The sequence below is a fragment of the Mus musculus genome, chromosome 14, assembly GCF_000001635.26.
Source record: "Mus musculus strain C57BL/6J chromosome 14, GRCm38.p6 C57BL/6J".
Taxonomy (NCBI): Eukaryota; Metazoa; Chordata; class Mammalia; order Rodentia; family Muridae; genus Mus; species Mus musculus.
In genome coordinates, this window is record NC_000080.6 from 62339013 (window position 1) to 62359174 (window position 20162).

At 42.9% G+C, this 20162-nt stretch overlaps 1 protein-coding gene across 1 annotated transcript in view; it reads left to right on the top strand.

Moving 5' to 3' along the window:
- Positions 1 to 20162, top strand: part of Rnaseh2b (ribonuclease H2, subunit B) — a 40929-nt gene that overhangs the window by 6945 nt on the left and 13822 nt on the right. The window contains exons 2-5 of the mRNA NM_026001.3: positions 7556 to 7630; positions 9509 to 9616; positions 11388 to 11464; positions 14511 to 14625. Of these exons, the coding sequence (NP_080277.1) occupies positions 7556 to 7630; positions 9509 to 9616; positions 11388 to 11464; positions 14511 to 14625 (375 nt within the window). The remainder of the gene's footprint in view (positions 1 to 7555; positions 7631 to 9508; positions 9617 to 11387; positions 11465 to 14510; positions 14626 to 20162) is intronic.

Sequence of the window (20162 nt, forward strand, 5' to 3'; positions counted from 1 at the left end):
GTCTTGATGGCTCTGAGCCAACTGTGACCCTGAATTCTTTACCAGCGTCCTTTTCCCTGGCTGGCCAATCCTAGAAACATTGCTGTTGGTAGGGATAGCCCTGAAAAAATTGCAGCCTTTGTTTGCTATGGTCTTGGTGGAGACTAGTTTTCCTTTTGCCTCCGAAGCTTCACAGGAAATTTATATTCAGAGAAACCCATCAATGGGAAGCATGGTGGCATGCAGGCATGCTGGAAGACATGGTGCTGAGGAAGGAGCTGAGAGTTCTACATCTTGATCTGCAGGCAGCAGAAGGAGACTGCTTGCCACACAAGTGTAGCATGAGCATTGGGGACCTCAAAGCCCGCCTACACAGTGACACACTTCCTCCAATAAAGCCACACCCATTCCAACAAGGCCTAATAGTGCCACTCCCTATGGGCCAAGCATTCCAACACAGAAGTCTATAGGGGCCTTTCCTACTCAGACCACCACATGCAGTGGCAGCCAGCCTCCTGGAAGCCTTGAAGGAGCACAGATGGGACAGCCAAAGCCTTTTCAGGCTCTCCCAGCTGAGTCTCACTAGAAAGCTGGAAACTGTTCTCATCTCTCCAGTCTACAGTGAAAACCAGCAGCCTTATAATAAAGGAACAGACCAGATGTGGTTTGAAGCTTAAAAACAAACAAACAAACAAACAAACAAAAAAACCCAAACCTTGCTCTGAAAGCATTGTTCTTATTTGTGTTGTGGCTTCCTGAAAAAACTCACCTTCAGGACACTGTTATTATCTGACCTGACTTGGTGCTCAGAGCTTGCTACTCCCTAGGTCATTTATTTGTCAAAAACATCATAGCTTCTGCAAGGACTGTACAAGTCTGGCAAACAGTAATCTGGACAAAACCTTATAGGGAATGTGTAGGGAACTAGGTGTCCACATGGGGCCCTGAGGAAGTCTGATTTACTTAAAGGCTATACACACATTTAAGACCGTGCAAGCCCAGGAAGAGCCTGAGAGGGCCCCTGTCTCTCATCTCTGATGGACTGATGCTCTGGGAAAACAAAGTGAAAGCTTGTCCCAATACACACAGAGCCCCTTAGCAAAGACTGCAGAAGCTCAGTGTTAGTCACTGAGGTGGCTGAACGGAGCAATCATAACTAGCAGTAGAGTATACAGACTTGACAGAGTTAGTCCAGGAAAGTCACCGAAGTGACTTAAAACCAGCAGCAGTTCCTAGGAGTTAGGGGAGGACAGGCTAATTTCCAGAATTGCCACATTCATTATATTTTATCTAACATAATGTTGAGCTATTTTAAAAACACAAGATATGCTTTTAACAGGAAATATGTCCTGAGAGTGAGCCAAGCAGCTGATGGGTCTGCCCTAGAGACACTTACTTGGTCTACCAAGGTTTTAATCAGAACTTAGGAATTTATTCTGAGAACTAAAGCAAACCGACTGAATCGTGAAGGCATAATTGTGAGACCTCATAGAGTAGAAATAGACTTATAAGAAAGCACACAGACGACGACTGTTTATAAAGGACCAGACAAGATGATCTCCCAGCTTCCCCCCAAACAAGACCTAACCAGCACTGTAAGTCAGTCCTACCTAACAGGTTATAACACAAACATGTCAAATGATCAAAACTATACCAAATACATTCTGCAAGAACACTGAAGTGAAAATGCAAGACAATTACAGAAGGAAATTTGGGTGGTTCACAAATATACAGAAATTAAACAACACAGCCCCATTACAAGTGAAGCCAAAGGAAAATATGAGGGAAACTAAAAAATACTTTGAGGCAAGAAAATAAAACATGGGCTTATGAAATGCAGGTGACAGTGCTTACCCAGTAAGATACAGAGCTGCACATTATGAAATTATTAAAGTAGAAAGACCTTGGGTCCAGGAACCTCACCTACCACAGGGAAGCTCACTGGCTCCACAGCGAAGCAGAGGGGAGGAAGAAAAGAAATACAGAGTCAGACACCAGAAACACCAGCAAAGCAGAAGTCGGGTCCTTTCGAAAGCAGATAACAAATCGTTCGCCAAACTGACCAAGGTGGAAAAGGCGGACCTTTCATTGCTGCTGACCTTACAGAAGTGGGGAGGGGTTATGGGAATGACATAGGTATTGCAGATGAGACTGGCAGACTCCTGAATAGAACAATTACAAAATCAGATCTCAAGAAAGAGATCTGAATAGACCACAGAAAAGAGACTAAATTAGTAGCCTGTTTTCCACAGGAGAAGCCCAGTTCCTGATGGCTTCATTAGAGAATCCTCTTAGACACTGAAAAATAAAATTGATCCTGCAAAAACTAGGAAAAGAAGGCATACTTGGTCCGTGGGGCCTGCAAAGCAGGCAAGAGCATCACAGAGGAAGTCAGTTTATAGTCTATGCACATAAATGCGAGACTCCTAAACACCTAGAAACAAATCCATTGTGGAAAAGTATGTGTGAGCAAGTAGGATTTATTCAGAAAGAAAAGACTGAGTCACGTTGTGAAATATGCCCTGCAGATAGAATAAAAATCAGACAATCATGTCAGCCACAGGAAGAGCATCTTTCATGACCAAAGTCCTCAGCAGTTTAAGAAAAGGGAGCTGTCTCCATCTGATACAAAGCCACAGACAATGTTGTGGCAGGCATATATCTCATATGTGTGTGTGGTGCAGTGAAAGTATTTTGAGTAAATAATGTATGTGATTAAATTTTATTTTACCTATGCTTAAGTGACTAATAGGAAAATTTAAGTTGCATATGGAACTTGAATTTACAGACTGCTCTTCATTTCCTTTGGATAATGCAGTGCTATACCAGGTTGCACTAGCTGGGTCCTTCCCCGGCCAACAGGGACTAGATGATCATGAGGTGAGGGACCAGAGGGATTGATGGGCAGGGCTAAAGACAAGGGATAAGAGGTGTGTTGGGGAAAAGCTTTGTTTGTGTGATATTCCCAGCCTGAGCCAGCTCAGGAAAGAGCAGCATAAAGTGAGTGGAACTACAACAGCTGAGGACAAAGTGGCTCAGGACTGGAGGGCTGGTGCTCATCTTGCTGTGCCTGCATGCAATCTGTCAACGAGAAGGCATTTATGGAAGGCCAACTAGGCGTTGGATACTGTCCCGTTAGGATGCTAAAGGGAGCCAAAAAGAGGCCGGATCCTGGTGGCATTTGTCATTGTGGATTTGTTGTTAGGATTTTTGGTCCGGCAAAAAACATTGCCTGATTTTTTTTTTTTTCAAATTTAGAGGAAATATATTTATTTCTGAAACTTCTGCAGTATCTAAAAGAACTTCGTTTTTATATAAGCATCTGAGTTCTTTAGGGAGCACAGCAATTAACATCTGCTTGTCTCTTCTCTTTTGATTGCTCTCTGATTGCTGTGGAAAAGCTTTTGTGTGATGTAATGCCACCTGTTATCTTGGCCTTTGTTGTCTGTACTTTTGGAATTAGATCCCAGAAAGTCTTTGATCAGACCAAAACACAGGTATTTTCTTCTGGTAATTTTATATTTGAACATTTTAGCCCATTTGGAGTTGATTTCATGTTGATTCAGTCCAGCAGCGAGTTGTTGCGTGAGGAAATATCATTTTCCCCACAAACTAGACATCTTCATGCAGCCTGCCTTTGTTCCCAGAGCATGTCAGCGTTGTGGGAGTGGCCTACTGACTCTCTGGTTGTGCTCTGTAGCTGCAGATGTCCTGAAGATCTTCTCACTGCTCGCTGTGGCAAAGATAAAAACACTGTTGCTTCCGGAGAGCTTCTAGAAATGGTTCTGTTCTTTAGTTGACTTGGCCCTGTAATGTTTAATTATTTGGGGCTCTGGAGGAATGGGGAAGCTGGAAGAGAAACACTCAATACAGTTTTCTCATGATAAAATATACAGTAGTCAAAATGCTTCAAGTCCCGATGAAGCGTCTGCCATGAGGCACGAGGAAGTCATGTGGGGAAGGCTGTTGGCTCCTGTGCCTCAGACACAGGGAGCTGAGTGGAGCTCGCTAGGCAAGAAACATGGGCGTGGGGGGCAACTTTGATATTTTAGAAAGTTCTATCAGGACCAAACTTTCTAACTTACATTTCAGTCTAGACGGTCATTCCAGAAAGAGTCTCACCCAGTTCTGACAGTTGAACCCGCACCCCTCTCTTTATGTAACATTCTTAAAACAGACTCGGGGAGCACAGATTAGTGCCTGTCAGGGTGAGGTGTTCAGGCGTTCCCAACTGTGTGCTTCGCGTGTTCTGTAGCTTGTGTTTGGTGAGGAAGCATTTAGGAGTGACACACCTTCTTAGTTAAGTGACCCTTCAATCTTTATAGAGTGACTTTTTAAAGTTCCCTGGTAAGGTCTGTTAGCATCTGCCTCTCTTCATTCTTCTTCGGTCTTTATGTCTACGTGTGGTTCCTGTGGGCAACATACAGTTTCCCCCTTGCTTTTGAATTCGGTCTGAGTTCCTGCTTATCCTTGGGATGTTCAGACCGTCGCCATGTGGATGTGTTTACTGATGTAACTGGGGTTGCATCTGCTGTCCTGCTGTTTCTCGTTTATCATACATGTTCTTTGTGTCTGTTTGCCCTCTTTCTTTTGAGTTAAATGAGTATTATTTTACAATTCAGTTTCATCGCCTTACTGTCTTATTTGTGACAGTTTGGGGATTTTATCATTTTAGTGACTGCCATAGGGTTTCTTGTACACATTTAATTGGTTGTATCTACCTTATCACTTCACAGATGGCACAAGAAACTCACAAGGTATTATTCTTACAGCTCTCTGGACTTAAGCTGATGTCATATATTTTTGTGAACATATGATGTAAACACTACTCTGAATTACTTTAACTTAAGCAGTCAACAGTCCTTAAAGAGATTGAAATAAGAAGAACAACCCTCCTTTATTAGTCACACATTCTCCTTTTTAGATTCCTGCATCTAGTTTTGTGATCTTTCTGCCAGAAGGATCTCCCTTGGCATTCCTTGTGGAGTGTGTGTGTGTGTGTGTGTGTGTGTGTGTGTTCCTGATTATGCCTTTCAGCTCTTGTGTGTCTGAAGTTTTGTTTTCCACGCTCCTTGTCCAAAGGTAGTCTCTTTACAGTGACGGTGGTTTAGTTTATGGATGTTTCTGGATTGTCTTCTGGCTTGTGTTGTTTTCACGTGCTTAGCTGTCATTCTTGGCCTTGCCTCTCTGTGCATACTATGATGCTGACACACACACACACATACACACTTCTTCTGTTTTTTCCTTGTGTGTTTTGGGGTCACCAAGTTTCCTGGATGTGTGAGTTTATAGTTTTCTTCAAATAGGAAACTTTTCCAAATAGATATGTTTATCATCTTATTTCTCCTCTTTTGAAAGCATCCATCTCACACGTAGTAGGAGGTCTGAAGCTGGCTCATAGATCAATTTGTTTATTTATTTATTTATTTATGCTTTTGGAACGTTTTTTGTTACTGAAACTTCAAGTTCATTTTTCTTTTGCTAGTAGTTCTTTCTGTTGGATTTTTCTTCTCCAGCATTTTGATTTAGATCATTTAAAGGTTTTCTGTTCCCTTAACATTTTATGCATGAGGTATATTTTTATGCCGTTTTCATTTGGTTCCATATAATACAAATCTCTTTTGTAATAATTGACCTTTTCCCCACCTTTCATCGTGGGTCATACTTGTCCACATTTTTTAATATCTAGTCATATTTGATTAAGTGCCAGGCATGAATTTACCTTTTACAGTGATGAATGTTTTTGTATTATTAATTATTTTGGACTTCAAAAATAAGTTACTTGGTAAACTGAGTTGGATCCTTTAGCTGTTGCTTTTAAATTAGTGTGACAAGATCTTAGCAGCTGTCAGTTAGGAGTAACTGTTGCTTCCTTCCAGGGAAGTACCTGTTGAGTGTTCTACCATTTCATGCCCTGGGATCATGAAGAATGAATGGGAGTTGGGATCTCTGCTTTTCATGGAGAGTCTCATGTGCATGTGGAAGGGAAGTGCAGTTTCCCAATGATTCCCCAGAGAGGCCCTGCTGCACACACTTGGGATGGGACTTTTTTATCAGCCTTCTTCCACATGGATGCCATCACCCTCCTGTCTTTGGAGCTCTCTGCTCTATCATGTCAGCTCTAAGTCAGCCAGGCTTTGCCTTGTTCCTCTGCCCCAGGGCCTGGAAACCCTCTCAAGGAAGTATGCCAGGGCAGTGAGCCCACTGCTGTTAGCTCAAGAAAAAGTTGTGTTCTTTTTATGGCTAAGCCAGTGTTTGAACCCGCTTGCAATATCTCTGTGTGTATGGGATGCACAGAGCACGGAGAAGAAGCTCAGTTCCTCACCAAGACCTCTCTGGCTGCTCTTACCTAGATGGGCTGTGTGCAGCCTTGGCCACCTTCCTGGGGTGCTCTTGTGTAGATGAGGTGTGCTCCTTGGCCCATCTTCCTGGGGTGCTCTTGTGTAGATGGGTTGTGTTCCTTGGCTGCCTGGTTTCTTTGGTGTCTGTGTTGAGTTTTGACTGTGGTGCTCAGTCTATGGAAGGTGTCATCCATCTTGGTTTCCATGTTTTAATCTATGCAGTTGAAACTTTGACAGTCCCGTCCTGTGGAGGAAACAGTGCAGGTACTTGCTTTCTGCAGAATAAGGTTATTCTATTATAATTAAAGTCCTGAGGTCTGACTCTATGACAGATGCAGATGAGTGGATCAAAGAAGAATGTCTGCAGACAGACCACAGTGTATTTAAGCGGTTACTTTGAAGATTCCACCCAGTGGGTTTTGAAGCAGATGACCAACTCATTGAAAATTAGATTTATTAACAGTATCTTAACCCAGGGTATATTCTGAATCACCTAAATATAAATTTAACATATCCATAGAAAATATAAAAAATACATGTGTTTTTGAGGAAGAAGACTTTCTAAAGTATGACACAAAAGATACAAACATAATGAAAAATAGGGTTATATGAAGATTCTCTATGCTTAATATGGCAAAAGAGAGTTATAAAAATAGAGCTAAAATACAGTTACTGTCTTTTTTATATAAAGGCTGTTCATAAGATTTTTTTTTAAATGACAACCCCACTGAGAAAATGACAAGGGTTGTGATTAATTGGTGTCAGAAATGAAACCTAGAGAGGTCTAGTAACTAGTGTTTTTTAAATGACCTTCATAAATATATTTAGGACTTATTTTGTATTTCAGTTTGATTATGGCGAGTGCCTTTGACTCCTTAGCTTAAGGTTTTTTGGTTTTTTGGTTTTGGTTTTGTTTTTAAATACCGCCATTAGCATCTTCTAAAAGGAGGCTAAGACTGAGGAGATGATCAAGCCCTGGCCAAGGTGGCAAAGCTTAAGACATCTGACTCTAAAGCCTGCCCCGCATCCCTGCCCCTAGAAGCAAATTAAACACACTTCAAGTCTCACTGTAGCTTACATTGAAAATAGTTGCTTACTGAGGGTCACATGGCTCACAAATGATAAAGCAAAGTTTTTAGAAAGAAAAATCGAATAAGTGGAACAGTGGAAAACAGGGTGAAGCGAGGCACAGCAGAGAAAGTGCCTTTAATTTCCCACTCACCTTTTCCTTTCAGAACATTTAAAAGATGCCTCGAAGAAGAAGAAGAAGAGCAGCCTCCTGTTCGTAAAGCTGGCCAACCCGCACTCAGGTGGGTCTCTCTCCCCTCTGTCCTCTCCCTCATCAGTCTTTGAGTATTTGCAGCACTGTGCAGACCATGGAGTGCTCGCCTGCCTGTGTGACCCCTTGAATTAACTTAAGACGGCATCCTGCAGTGAAAAGCCAAGCTGATTAATTTTCCAGGATAAATCAAGCAGAAGAATATCGTTTTCTTTAGTTTCCGTCCACAGAATGTTGCTGTTAGAAATGCTGGCGACTTAGAAAAGTAGCGTGTTTGTGCTCTTCCTGGGACCGGATTGATTTCCTTTGGCTTTCTCACGCCAGCTTTCCTAGGCTTGGGCACCTGACACTAGTACTGTGTTCATGTTGTGGTGTGCAGTAAAGAAGCAGAGTGCAAGTGCAGACGGTTGCCTTTGACAGCCGTGGTTCTGACTGGTTCCATTTTAGCTCTTCTTTCACTCTGACCAAAAAGGATACTCCCCACCCCGAACCCATGTTGGTTTTTCTTTTATTAAGATCATTGTATATTGAAAAGCTTTATGTCTTATTGGTAGATAAGTTTATTTTAATTTTATATTCAGCACATTTTCAGTTCTGCTTTCTAATTTCGAGGCAAAAGTATTACAGCGCACTCCATGGTGGATTTCCCTCCTAAGGATCTGCGTAAATCCCTGGTTCCTCTAAATCACGGCTCTCCTGGGGACTGTGTAACTGCACAGAGAATGAGGGAAAGTCCCTGGGGACTGTGTTGTTGGAAAGATGTGTAAAGCAGAGAAAGTGAAACAGAACAGAACAAAATCAAACGCCCTGCCCCTTCCTCTAGTATCTTTCCTCAAAGTGAAGTTGAATATGCCTGCCGAGCCACAGGACTGGAGCAGCCAGAGCAGGGCGGAGGGATCTGGGAGAAGTTCTAGGCTGCCCTGTTCTAACCTTCTAGCAAGAGAAGGTGCGTCCTCAGCAGCTCAGATTCCATCTAGATGCACACAGACACAGGCATGCCTGGTTTATTTTCATGGTTGTTAAAGGGACAACAAGGGCTGGGCTGAACACTGACTGTCGTAGGCAGTGCTCTAGGAAATGTACGGCTATTTTCATTTTTTTTTCAGTCCTCACAAAGCACCTCTGTAGCTCCTCACGTCACACTCAGCATGCCACACCAGGGATTCCAGAGAGTGCTCTGTGGTTAGAAAGCGATGTCATGAACTGAGGGGTAAAACATCTATGCATCCCTTCTACCCACCTTCCCTTCCCCCTGGCACAGGCCCTGAGCTAGGGGTAAAACCTCAGCTATGCACAGGCTTCACCCCTCCTGTTCCCATACATCTGATTTGCTGAGAATTGAATCCCAGACCTGGCACATGCTGGGCAAGTGCTCTACCGCTGAGCTGGCACCTAGCTCTCCCCAATTTCAAAAGAATAAAATGGAAAATCATATCCAGTGGACCAGGCTTCAAGAACGTCCCTCCCTTTCTCAATAGACTGGCTGGTAGCATCTGAGGGTTTGTTCCGAGTCTTTGCTCCTTCCTGTGTATAGAGTGTTACATGCTGGCATGGGGGCAGACCCAGGCTGTCCTAGCTCACACATCTGACTGAGCCGTTAGGAGACTTGTGCCTTTCACTCTGATGGTTTAAGTTCAGTGAGGATTATGGAGCTGAACTCAATGTCTGTGCCTCATATCCATCAGCTTGCCTTGGAGTCTGCTAGCATAGAGCATGACTCCGCATGTTTAGGTTCCTGTCTGGCGCATTCCTCGGAACTATTGGACAGACTTTTGATGTGTGTGTCTATTTGTGTGTGTGTGTGTGTCTGTGTGTGTGTGTGTCTGTGTGTGTGTGTGTGTGTGAGAGAGAGAGAGAGAGAGAGAGAGAGAGAGACAAGTGATGAATACTAAATCTTCCTGTGTTACAGGGGAAGGAGCCACATACTTAATTGATATGTGTCTTCAACAGCTGTTTGAAATAAAAGTTTTCAAGGAAAAACACCATTCTTGGTTTATAAATCAATCAGTTCAATCAGGTAAGTGACAAATTATATTCCCACCATTAGCTAAACAAACACTTCTCATCTCATGTGGGTCTATGGGTCCATCCTCCTGCTTTGGAGTGTGGAAATGGGCAGCCTTCCTGGGTATCAGAAAGGGTTTGGATCAGGTGAAGCTGAGTCAGGTTGTCATGTGTTAAACTGACAATTCTGATTTATCTCCTGAAACACCAACACATCTCTGCAGGAGCTAGACGGCATGTGTGCCATTGAGCACAGGCTGGGCTGATTGGAAACACTGCCTTTAGAGGAATTTTCAACATATTATTTAACATATTAACATATTATTTAAACTGATACAATTTTTAAAACATACTAGAATATAACAACTTTTTAAACAGATGGTTTCTCCTGATTTCCTGTCACTGTTGTTTAATAAACACATACTTTAGACCGTCCATTCGTCAGAAGAGAAGTTGTTCTGTGGTTCAATTTGGAGGTTTTAGTCTACAGTTCGTTGTGCCAGTTGGTTTTGTGTTATGAATTCATGGTGGCACCATGTGGCAAAACCACTTACTTCATGACCAGGAACCAGAGGGGGTGGGGAAGACCCCATGGTCCCTCCCCCTCCAAGGGATCTCATGCTGCCCTCTGGGACCTCTATGGGTGCCTGGATTCAAGTGCACATGCATACACACACACATAGACACACACATGCATAATTTAAAGAGAGAATAAACCTAATTTCTTTTTGGAAATGCATGTAGTGTCTCTATAGCTCTGGGGGTGGGAAGTACACTGTCCCCTCTGCTGTAGCTGTGCCTACTCAGGTGGTACATGAGAGCTCCGGCTTCTGCTCTGGCATGCTTAGCTGGCCTTGGCTGATAGCTGCAGAGCATCAGATGGAGACTGGAAAGTGGAGGGGAGCAGTGATAGAGCCTGGACAGTCTGGCTCGCAGACCACTCTTTGACTTTTAAAGAGCAGTTTGATTTCATTCTGTTAGTCCCGGTGACCAGGAGGTTGTTATTCAAATCAGAAACTGGGTTGCTTTGTTAGATATTAAAGATAAATGTGTGTCTTTCCTGAAACCAAGAATAAAAGGTTGGGGAGAGGCAAGAGAACTGCTTAGAGCTGCATTGATGACCACACCATTCCTCAAGTGTGTGGGAAGGGGGGCTCTGGGGCTAGGAGAGGAAGAGGCAGAGTTCTCACTTGGCCTGGGGAGCACTGCTTGCTCTTCACTCTGTCTTCTCAGGCAGGGTGTCATCTGGAGTGTGGACAGCACAGGGAGCCTTGCTTGTCACCCACAGTCCACAACCAGGAGCCACAGTAGAAGCTCCAGAGCGTGCTGGGTTTTCCCAGGGCTCCACCCTCCTGCACGGGAGGCAGTGGGTCTGCAGTTTTACAGGATGCTTGACCTGGCCTCCTGAGCTCTCTGGCTCACCATTCTCTGTGCTCCCCCACACTTCTACTCTCTCCAGTGAGACCTATAGGAAATGATTCCAATGGTGAAATGAAAAGTCGTTTTAACTCTCTTCCCTCGGGATTTGAAGCCATTTAAAGTAAAAGCTCATGGTGCGTCTAGACTGAGGAAGGCAATCTAACTGTAGGAAATGAGAGCATTTAAACCAAGGTATTTCCTGAGTTTGCTGATGGAAAACACAAGCTGCTACACGTGCTGCCACGGGGGCAGATGTCACATTTCTGAATGTGGGGGTTCACCACATTCAGTTCACTCTGATGGGTAAGGTGACCAAGCGGTCCTTGTAAGGCATACAACTTCTCTTTGTTCCTTCTCTCCTGCAGGGGGCCTTCTCCACTTTGCCACACCCATGGATCCATTGTTCCTGCTCCTTCACTATCTCCTAAAGGCTGGCAAAGAGGTGAGCTTCCCATGGCGGGTGTCTGAAGGGGAGCACAGAGACACTGCTTCTCTTTTTCAAGGTGCACTTCAGTTGTTAGAACAGGTGCCCCACATGTAGCAATGAGGGTCGGAGTGCCCTTCCCTCCCTGGAGAAGCAGCACCTTGATGGTGATCAAGTCTGATCAAGTTACTGTGACTTCAGTGGCCTAGCTTGCCACTCTGTACCACAGTGGTAGCCATGCATAGCAATGAAAACCTAGCACTAAGTGCTTAGCTGTGAATGTTAAGAATTCAGCTAGGAAGGGAAGATTTCCCCCGTGGGTGAGTGTCTGAGAAATAGGTAAACTGGGTTCTGCCTAATAAATGCCGACTAATGGGGAGCTTAGGTGTGTGTGGTTGGGACGTGAGGACCCAGAGCAAAAGCACTCCTTTCTCTCAGCGCTCAGTCTCAGGCTTTCCGTGATGGTGTCTGTGCCCAGAGGTGTACAACAGCAGAAACTGGGTGAGTGCACTTCCCTCACAGGGAGCCCTGAAGACACTGCATTCAGGCTCCAGATTTGAATAAAATCCATTGCTTTTAGTACCTGAGCAGGGATATCAGGTTTTTTACTTGTTTAGTTGGTTGGTTTTGGTTTTGGTTTTGGTTTTGGCTTTGGTTTTGGTTTTGGTTTTGGTTTTGGTTTTGGTTTTGGTTTTGGTTTTGGTTTGTGCATGTTTAAGAAGATATCTTTTATATGTATGTGTGCCTGGTACCCATGGATGCCAGAAGAGAGCATCACTGCTCTGGGAACTGGAGCTACGGGCAACTGTTAGCTCCCAGATGGTTCTGGGAGCTGAATCCAGATCCTCTGCAAGATCATCAAATGTCCTTGACCTCTGAGCCGTCTTTCTAGCTCCCACCATCCCCCAAAGCCAGGATATCTTAAGTGAAACTGGCAATTTAAAAGCTGTAAGAATATGGTAAAAGCTGGGGTGCTTTGGTGTCCCTGCCTCAACACCACCAGCTAAGGAGCCCCATCTTGCTAAACATCATTTCGGTTACCAGCATCATGCCAACCTCATGGGAATGCAGGTAGCCTTTTAGAATTACTATGAATATAGATTTGAGCTTGGAGTTCTCTTAAAGGAGAACTGGGAGCACTCAAGTTCTTAAAAATCAGCTCAGTCAGCTTAAAATCTTTGAGTTCACAACTTTAATGAGTATTGGTTGAACTGCTTAGATAGAACTATCTATTTCTTGGACTTTCATATTTACTTATACAGTAAACGCTTCTGGTTCATTGTATTTGGTCTTTAAACCGAATTCTTAAAATTTATTTTATAGGCTAACCGACTTTGTTATAAACACTGACAGTCACAAAGCTCGCCTTCTTCCTGCTTTGATCTGTACACTTTCTGCTCCTCCCTTTGCTCTTACCTGAGAGCTGCCATGACGGTCAGTACACTGGGATCCACACACGGTAGTGAGGCTATTACCACTCATGCCTCTGAGCCACAGAGACTATTGCCAGGAAGCTGAGGGAGGAGTCAGCTTGTGCACAAGGCGGATGTTCTCTAGGGGAAACTAACAGGGAGACGCGCACCTCAGCTTAGTACAGGGCACTGCCTCCTCATCTCCTGTTAAGAGCAAGACCCGGTTTCAGTGCTCCTCAGTCTGGCCTTCTAGGAGCTACTAAATTCAAGGTGACAGATGCAGAGTGAAGCAGAAACGTTGCCATCCAGAGCCCCTGTGCCTTTTCTTCTTAAGTCCTGGATGTGTAACACTTGGGTGCCTAATGTTTCTTCCCTACATTTAGATGGCGTCGTGTCTAATTTAGTTATTAAAATTTTGTTCCCACTTTTAAATTTGACTTGTTCTTTTTAAGCACAGCCTTTCACACCAACTCTTATTAACTTTATATTTAAAACATATTTCTTGTTTTGCTCTTTTGTGGACATGTAGCAAAGAAAATAAAAATATAATAACAATAATGAAACTTCTATCGAGACTATAGTGCCATTCATGTCAGTATTATTTAAAACAGCGAAGTATAAAAATACTGGTTGATCATGGGAAACAAAACTTTAAAATAGAAACCTAAAGAATGCAACACTGGGGAGCCTGGGCTAGATGGAAGAGCATTTCAGTCAGGCATTTCTGGCCTTCTAGCCTAATGGAAAAATATAGCAAGTTATCACGTGTACTGTGAAAGAAATGACAGGATTCACCTTGAAAACCAGAGAAAATCGATCAGTCACACTGTCTGTCTCTAGGAGTTCAGTCTCAGAAGCAGAGATGCAGAGCAGGACCTGGGCAGACAGTGAATCTACTCCTAAGCCTGGCTCCCTAATCAGACTGTCTTCATCAGATACGCCTTCCCCTGCCATTAGTGATGTTAAGAGAAACTGCACCTGAGAATGTCTGCATGGCTCACTCCTAACAGCCAGGCTATGACAGCTTGTCTGTCTGGCCTGTCTTAGCCTGCCTGTGTCTTCTTTTTACTTATGTCTCAGCTGCCTTTTCCTTTATTTCTGTCTAATTTGGAAGCCTCATCTGATGGCTCTCGGAGGAATGGATCCACTTTGGGAATTTTTCTTTTTGGAATAGAGGACTTTTATTATTATTATTATTATTATTATTATTATTCAGTCCTGGAGTGAAGACAGGGAAACAGATGTATATTCTGGGCCTGGGCTGGGCTCCTTCTAGGCCTGTGTGACAGTGGAACTTGTGCCTTGAGTCCTCAGCTGGCTCTTTTTTTATGTGGAATAGCTGGACCATCCTCAGATGGTCCCCACCATCTTTTCTGTCCTGTTTCTCTCTTTTTTTCCTGGGATTTTCTTTTCACACAGGGACTGTGCCCTCGAAGGAGCTAGCTTGCTCTTTAGAGTGCCCTCCTCACAAGATGAGCTCAGGCTCGACCCTTGAGCCTGTCGCAGTTTAGAGGCTCCCTCAGTGGAATGAGGAGCTCAGGTTCTAATATAAAGATTTCCTGTGGAGTGCTTCTTTGTTTCCCTCTTCTTTTTGTGTGAAAGCTCTGTGGCTCAGCCGTTGGCCACCTGACTGACTCAGATGTCCCTTTCAGGGGAAGTATCAGCCCTTGGACCAAGTCGTGGTCGATGACACGTTTCCAGATTGCACCTTGCTGCTGAGATTTCCTGAGCTTGAAAAGTCACTTCGGCATGTGACAGAGGAAAAAGGTATGGTGTACAAGCCTTTGAAATCAGGCTGTGGCCGTGCGGATCTGTCTGTGAGCTTTTCAGTAGGGAGAGTTAAGGGACGGAGGATATTCTGGAGAAGCTAAGGTGGTTAGCCAGTTGTGGACTTGGAAGAGCAGGGGAGCTGAGCATGGGGGTGGAGCTAGAGGGGACCAGCTGTTTTGGTGTAGGACAATCTGCATCTGGTGAGGCAGTGGTGTTCGCATGAGGGTGAGTCAAGAATGACTCTGGGCCTCAGCCTAGCCCAGGAGACATACACCAGGAGACAGAATGTAGACCAGAGGAGCAGGCTGGGAGATAGTTATAGGTCCTAGTCACAGGTGTTCTGAAAGTAGGAAATGAGCGATGTGCACGTTGGTGCGTGTAGTGATGGGCTTCATAAACAATTCCATTCAAGTGTCTCATGCTCTTTGAGACTTCGAGTACTGTATTGAGTAAGAGTGGAGAGAGCAGACACCCTTACCAGACACCTTACCTCATTCCCAGTTTTAGGGGAAATACTTTGAGGTTACCCCATTTAGTGTAATACTGGCTGTCATCTTCCATGCATGACCTTTGCTATACTGAAGTATATTCCTTCTCTAAATTCTTCTTTATTCTTCATAAAAAGATGTTGGATTTGTCAGAGGCCCTTTCTGCATTTGTTGAGATGATCATGTGGTTTCTATTCTTCTATTCTATATGTTGGTATTAAACTTACTGATTTGCATATGTTTAATAAAGCTTGCATGTGGAATGAAGCTAACTTGGTCATGAAGAACAATGTCTTTAATATGCTGTTGATTTGCTTCACAAGTGTTTTATTGAGAATTGTTGGGGCCGCGCTCATTGCTGTCTGGAAATGTTCTTTTTGTTGTTGTAGTCCCTGTTCAGTTTGGGGGTCAGGTGCTGGCTTCATGAAATGACTTTGGCACTGTTCCTCCTTTCAGTCTTCTGCAATAATTTGAGGAACAGTGACGCTACTTCTTTGGCACTGCATGAAAATTCAGCAACTGATCGCCTGGGTCAGGTTTCAGTTGAGAGACATTTTATTACTGCTGCAGTCTTTTGCTTATAAATTAATTTTTACTTATAGATCTGTTAAGTTGTGTATACTGTCTTAGTTTGATTTTGGTAAGTCCTACGGATCTAAAACTTTATCTATTTCTTTAGGATTTTCCAGTGTACTGGAATATAGGTTTTCCAAGTGACCATCTTTTGAATTTCCTTGGTACATATTGTCATGTCTCTTTTCTCCTCCAATTTTATTACTTTGGGTCTTCTTTCTCTTTCTTTTAATTAGTTTGGCTAAGTTTCTGTCAACCTTATCTTTTCAGGTCAATTTTTATTTCCTTGATCCTTTATATAGTTCTTTTAGTTGTATTTAACTAATTTCTGCCCTGGTCTTTATTCTTCCTTTCTGTCTCTGATTTTAAGTTTGGCTTATTCTTTTTAAAAACATGAGGTACTCCGTTAAGTTATATATTTGAGGTCTGGGTGGGGTTGTTTGTTTGTTAATTGGTTGTAATGGAGGCATTTTTAGCTATAAACTTCCCTCTAGCTGCTTTTATTGGGTCCCACGGTTTCGGTATATCATGTTTTCTTTTCATTTGTGAATGTGTTTTGATGAATTTGAAGCACAGTACAAACTTGGTGTCAGTATCTTAAAAATCACCCTAATAGTTTCAAAGCTAAGAAAAAAAAAAAAAAAAGCGTGGGCACCAGACAGAACATGCTGATTGGCCGTTTAGGGTTACAGATGGTCTGGCAACTGTGACAGTTCCTCTGGAACCAAGAAAGTGATGACTCCAAGAAGCATACTCTCGAGGGATGTGCTAACATCTGAGAGGGCTGCTAACTCCTCTGTGGCCACATTTAGGATCCATTTCGGCTCTGAGAGGTGTATGGTACCAAGATTGTCGGAATCATCTCATTTCAGATCCTCCATGATGCTATATTTTGGATGGACAGCTCTCTTTTCATGAGTGACATAAATGGAGCTTCACATAACCGTTTCTGAAAGTTAAAGTAATAATGGTTCTTGCCCTCCTCCAAGATACTCTACTAGAATCTTTGGGTAGTATATCCTTTCCTAATAATTGCCTTTTATGTAGCAAAAGAGAGTGATAGGCGGAGCCAGAGAGAAAAAAAAGGGAGGGAGGGAGGGAGGGAGACTGCAGAGAGCGCTCAAGGGATTTTAGGCATTGCATGTGTATACCTTCCAGGTTATCCTCAGTAATTGTGTTAAGCACTGGCTGCTATTTAAGTTTGGAGTCCTCTATTATAAATTAGTGTTTGGTTCTAGTCTCTGGTATTTATTTACTCAGATTCCCCCGTCTCTATAGCCCTAGATGCAGGTTACAGTGCCTATGGTGTTAAATGTTAGCTTGAGTCCAGTCAGTATGTAAGAATCTTCTGTGTTGCTTTCTCCCTGTGGATGAGCTCAGCCATGGTCCCTTTAAAAGTGGTCTGTGCTCTGAACACAGTCAGTGGGGACGCTCTGATTACTGACTTGAGGTCTCAGAACATGTTTCTGGGCAAAGAGGCTCACAATTTTTAGAGAAGACACAGGGAAGGACTAATAGGGTCATGAACTCAGCGTTGACTGAGACACTTTTTTATAAAAAACAAGCCAGAGCTGCTCTATGCTGGGCGTGTAATTAACAGGCAGATACTAGAAATTGACCATGCAATTGCCAAGATTCTAACCCAGGGGCAGGGGAAGGGGGCCTGAGAGCTTCTTGGTTATGAGAAACCTTTAGAAAGCAGAAATGAAAATGTGCTCTAGGCAATTTGTTCAGTAAATCATTGGGGGAATTCAGATTTGCACACGGATTATCCAATTACTGGATGTGTTACTTAATCGTAAAATTACTTTTTTCATCTTTATCATGTAAACTCAATCTTTCCAGATGTTTCAGACCAGTCTAAACCTTTCTACCATATGCAAATATTGTCTAGCTCAATGATTCACAAGTATTAAGTTTGGGATGTGCATGCATGTGTTGTTGGGTTTTTTTTTTTTTAAGATTTACTTATTTACTATATGTAAGTACACTGTAGCTATCTTCAGACACACCAGAAGAGGGCATCAGATCTCATTACAGATGGTTGTGAACCACCATGTGGTTGCTGGGATTTGAACTCAGGGCCTCTGGAAGATCAGTCAGTGCTTTTTTTTTTTTTTAAGGTATTTTCCTCATTTACATTTCCCAATGCTATCCTAAAAGTCCCCCATACCCACCCACCTCCCACTCCTCTACCCACCCACTCCCCCTTTTTGGCCCTGGCGTTCCCCTGTACCGGGGCATATAAAGTTTGCAAGTCCAATGGGCCTCTCTTTCCAGTAATGGCCGACTAGGCCATCTTTTGATACATATGCAGCTAGAGTCAAGAGCTCCGGGGTACTGGTTAGTTCATAATGTTGTTCCACCTATAGGGTTGCAGATCCCTTTAGCTTCTTGGGTACTTTCTCTAGCTCCTCCATTGGGGGCCCTGTGATCCATCCAATAGCAGTCAGTGCTCTTAACCACTGAGCCATCTCTCCAGCCTGGTTTTTTGTTGTTGTTGTTGTTGTTTGTTTGTTTTGTTTTCTGTTTTTTTAGATTTTTCATATATGAGTACTGTATTTACATCATTTCCACCCAACACTCTCCTCCTACTTCTGTGTCCCCTATTCCCTCTCAAATTTATACATCTTTTTATATATGGACATACATGTATACCTAATGAATATAACCAGTTTAAGCATTTGCTATTGTTCGTGTGTATATGTGGTGAAGACCAGTGTCTTGGGATTGGATAGCTTATCACAGGAATTTAACCTTAAAATTTATGATATAAAAACCTTCTAAATAGACTAGTTGTTTTCACAGTACATTGTATTTTACTTTAGAAGAAATAATACTCAGAACAAGACGATTTGTTCAGACATTTTCAGCAAATAGATGAGGAATAAAATCTGTGAAACTAAAATTTTATGAGATCAGAAATGGCCCCAATACCAAAGTCAAAGTTGTTATAAAAAAAAAAATTAAGCTAATATCCTTGGCCACCACAAAGCCTAACAGAATTTTAAAGATAGTTAAATATAATACAAAGTTTGTTGGCCATTAGAAAATTTGGATAATTCACAGATTTGTATATTATAAAAGAAAAAGTATGATCGTGAGTGAATACAGAGAAGGCAGTTGGCAAATGCAGTCATGAGATACATTTCACGTGAGCTGTCTCACTCTGGTAAAGATGTCTGCAGCAGACTCCTTATAGCATCCTAGTAAAGACTGAACGTGTTCTCCTTTAGTTTGGATAAGGATTTCATCTTGGCAGAAATCTCAGAAGGTTCAGTAGCAATATGAGGAAGAGAGAAGGCAGGCAATTGAAGAGTCACCGTGAAAATGCCTTTCTTTGTAGATAGTGTTGTGTGAGTACAAACCCAAAAGGACCCACAAAACAGTAGGACTTAGAGTAAGCAAGGTGTTGGGATGCAAGATCACTTACAGATAACAGTTTTGTGTGTGTGTGTGTGTGTGTGTGTGTGTGTGTGTGTTGTGAGGTTCAATGGGAGAGAGGCTTTTGAACCATATATCCACGTGAAAATAATGGACATTGGTAGAAAAGGAAACTCAAAGTGGCTTGTTGAATTAAATGCAAAAGTGAAAAGTTTTTAACTTCTAGAAGAAAAAAGGACAATAACCTGTAAGATCCTGAAGAACTCCAGTATTTCTTATGACACAGAACCACCAGTATAAAAAAGTGTATCTTGTATTTCATCTAGTAAATACTTTTTTAGGACACAGTTATAACCACTTGACAGTTTTATGTGACTCAGTAGTTCTACTCCTAATTCTTTTTTTTTTTTTCTAGGCTTTATTAAAGTGTGTCAGTGCCAAATTTTGAGTGAGAGTGTGGCCTCTCTGTTGTTTTGTTTTGAATAGCAACCATCCCAAAATAGCCCAAATAGAACAAATCCATGGCTCTTTCTCTTGGGTCAGCAAATGTAGTCCTCCTAGCCAGGACCACACCACCATGCTAAGGAAGGAGCTGCTGCAGACAGCAGTATGGATACATCTCTCAAAAACTGTTGAGCATATTCTGCAGGACCCATTTCTATGAAGCTCTAGCACTGTGGTTCCCAACCTGTGGCTCTCCTCCACCCTTTGGGGGGGGGGGGTGGTGGTCATGTATCAGATACCCTGAATTGCTGGTATTTACATCTCGGGAGAAATATATGTAAGGAGCTTGTCAGTCCCTACTGCTGCTGTTTACAAATGCCATTGTCCTTTATTTTTCTATTTAGTTTGTGGCAGGCACTGTACTGTGATTTGTGTGTGCTATCTCCTGTTGTGCTCACAGCAGTCCCTTCAGGAATCCCACTTCTTTATATTGGAGGACGGAGGTTCTGAGAGTGATGGTTCCAAGGTGATGCTGTGATTTGGATGTACATAAACCCAGACGGGCGGCTCAGTCTGACTCTACCCAAGATGTGTATGGGAGCCTAGCTTAAGGGGCTCAGGAAGTAGGGGTTCTTCTAGGATATT